This window comes from Apis dorsata, unplaced genomic scaffold, assembly GCF_000469605.1.
Source record: "Apis dorsata unplaced genomic scaffold, Apis dorsata 1.3 scaffold_416, whole genome shotgun sequence".
In the NCBI taxonomy this organism is placed as follows: domain Eukaryota; kingdom Metazoa; phylum Arthropoda; class Insecta; order Hymenoptera; family Apidae; genus Apis; species Apis dorsata.
The window spans coordinates 137,087-138,487 of NW_006263671.1; the positions used below are offsets into that span (position 1 = coordinate 137,087).

The 1,401-nt window shown below is 26.3% G+C and overlaps 1 protein-coding gene across 1 annotated transcript in view; it reads left to right on the forward strand.

Annotated features, from left to right (window-relative positions):
- Positions 1-1,401, forward strand: part of LOC102677399 (integral membrane protein GPR155) — a 4,283-nt gene that overhangs the window by 405 nt on the left and 2,477 nt on the right. Inside the window, 3 exon segments of the mRNA XM_031512343.1 lie at positions 45-163; positions 291-580; positions 639-1,400. Coding sequence (XP_031368203.1) covers positions 96-163; positions 291-580; positions 639-1,400 — 1,120 coding nt within the window. The 5' untranslated portion in view covers positions 45-95.

Consider the following 1,401-nt stretch of genomic DNA (forward strand, 5'->3'; position numbering starts at 1 on the left):
TTATTTAAAATGTTTATTTAATTTAAATTATTTTACATTTTCAGAAATGTAAAAAATATTAGTCACCTGAATTGAAAAAAATTTCAATTTCAATAATGAAAGTTGAACCAATAGATAATTTATATCTTGCACTTATACAGTGCTTTGCTATTATATTATGCGGGTAAATTTTTTTAATAAAAATAATAATTATTTTTTATCTTAATAATTAAATTTTTATGTATACATTTTTATTTTTATATCTTTATAATTTTCAAAATATACATAAAAAAAATTTGTTTATTTTTCAGATATATTGCAGGACGGTTTGATGTTATTACTAAAATAGAAGCAAATGGCCTGAATACTTTTGTAGGAACATTTGCTCTACCTTCCTTAATTTTTATGTCATTGGCAAAATTAAATTTTACTTTAGTAAACTGGAAATTTCTTTTTGCTGTATTATTAGCTAAGAGTTGTGTATTTTTTGTTGTTCTTAGTATATCTTTAATTATTAAAAGAACACCAAATCCAGGTTGTGCTGCACTTTTTGCAATATTTACCACACAAAGTAATGATTTTGCTATTGGATATCCTATGAGTAAGTAAATTAAAAATTAATATCAATTTATAAATATATAATATTATTATTTTTATAGTTCATGCATTATATGGGAAAACACACCCTGAATATGCTGCTTATTTATATTTAATGGCACCTATATCGTTGGTTATTTTAAATCCAATTGGTTTTGTATTATTAGAAATTGGTAAGCGTTATGATGAAGATCATAGAAATTATAAGGACATGATTTATTCTATTATAAAAGGAATAATGTTAAATCCTGTACTTCTCATGACTGTCCTTGGTATCTTTGGTAATCTTGTCTTTAGTCATGTAGTACCAGCTGTACTTGCAACTGTGCTCAATGTATTTGGTAATGCTTTCTCAGCAAGTGCTCTTTTTTTGTTGGGATTAATGATGGTTGGAAAAGTACATAAGTTGAAAGGTACAGCTCTTGTAATACCAGGTATATTAATATCAATAAAATTGCTGGTACTTCCTTTGGTTATAAGAGAATCTATTATTCTTTTAAATCCCGGAGAAAATGCTACAGATACACAAGATTTAAGTACATATGGATTTCTATATGGTACTATTCCTACAGCACCAGCTTTATTTATTTTCACTCTTCGATATAATCTTGAAATTGATTTAATTGCATCAGCAATGGTTGCTTGTACTTTTTTATCTGCTCCACTAATGTTTGTATCTGCAAAATTAATTGATGCTGTTGCGAGTGGGATTAGCCCAGAAAATTATGAACATCAGTTAAATATATTTTCTTTTGATGTAAGCATTGCTTCAGCAACAGTATGCATATGGCTAATAATCTGTTTTATTGGATTAGAAAAAAAAAA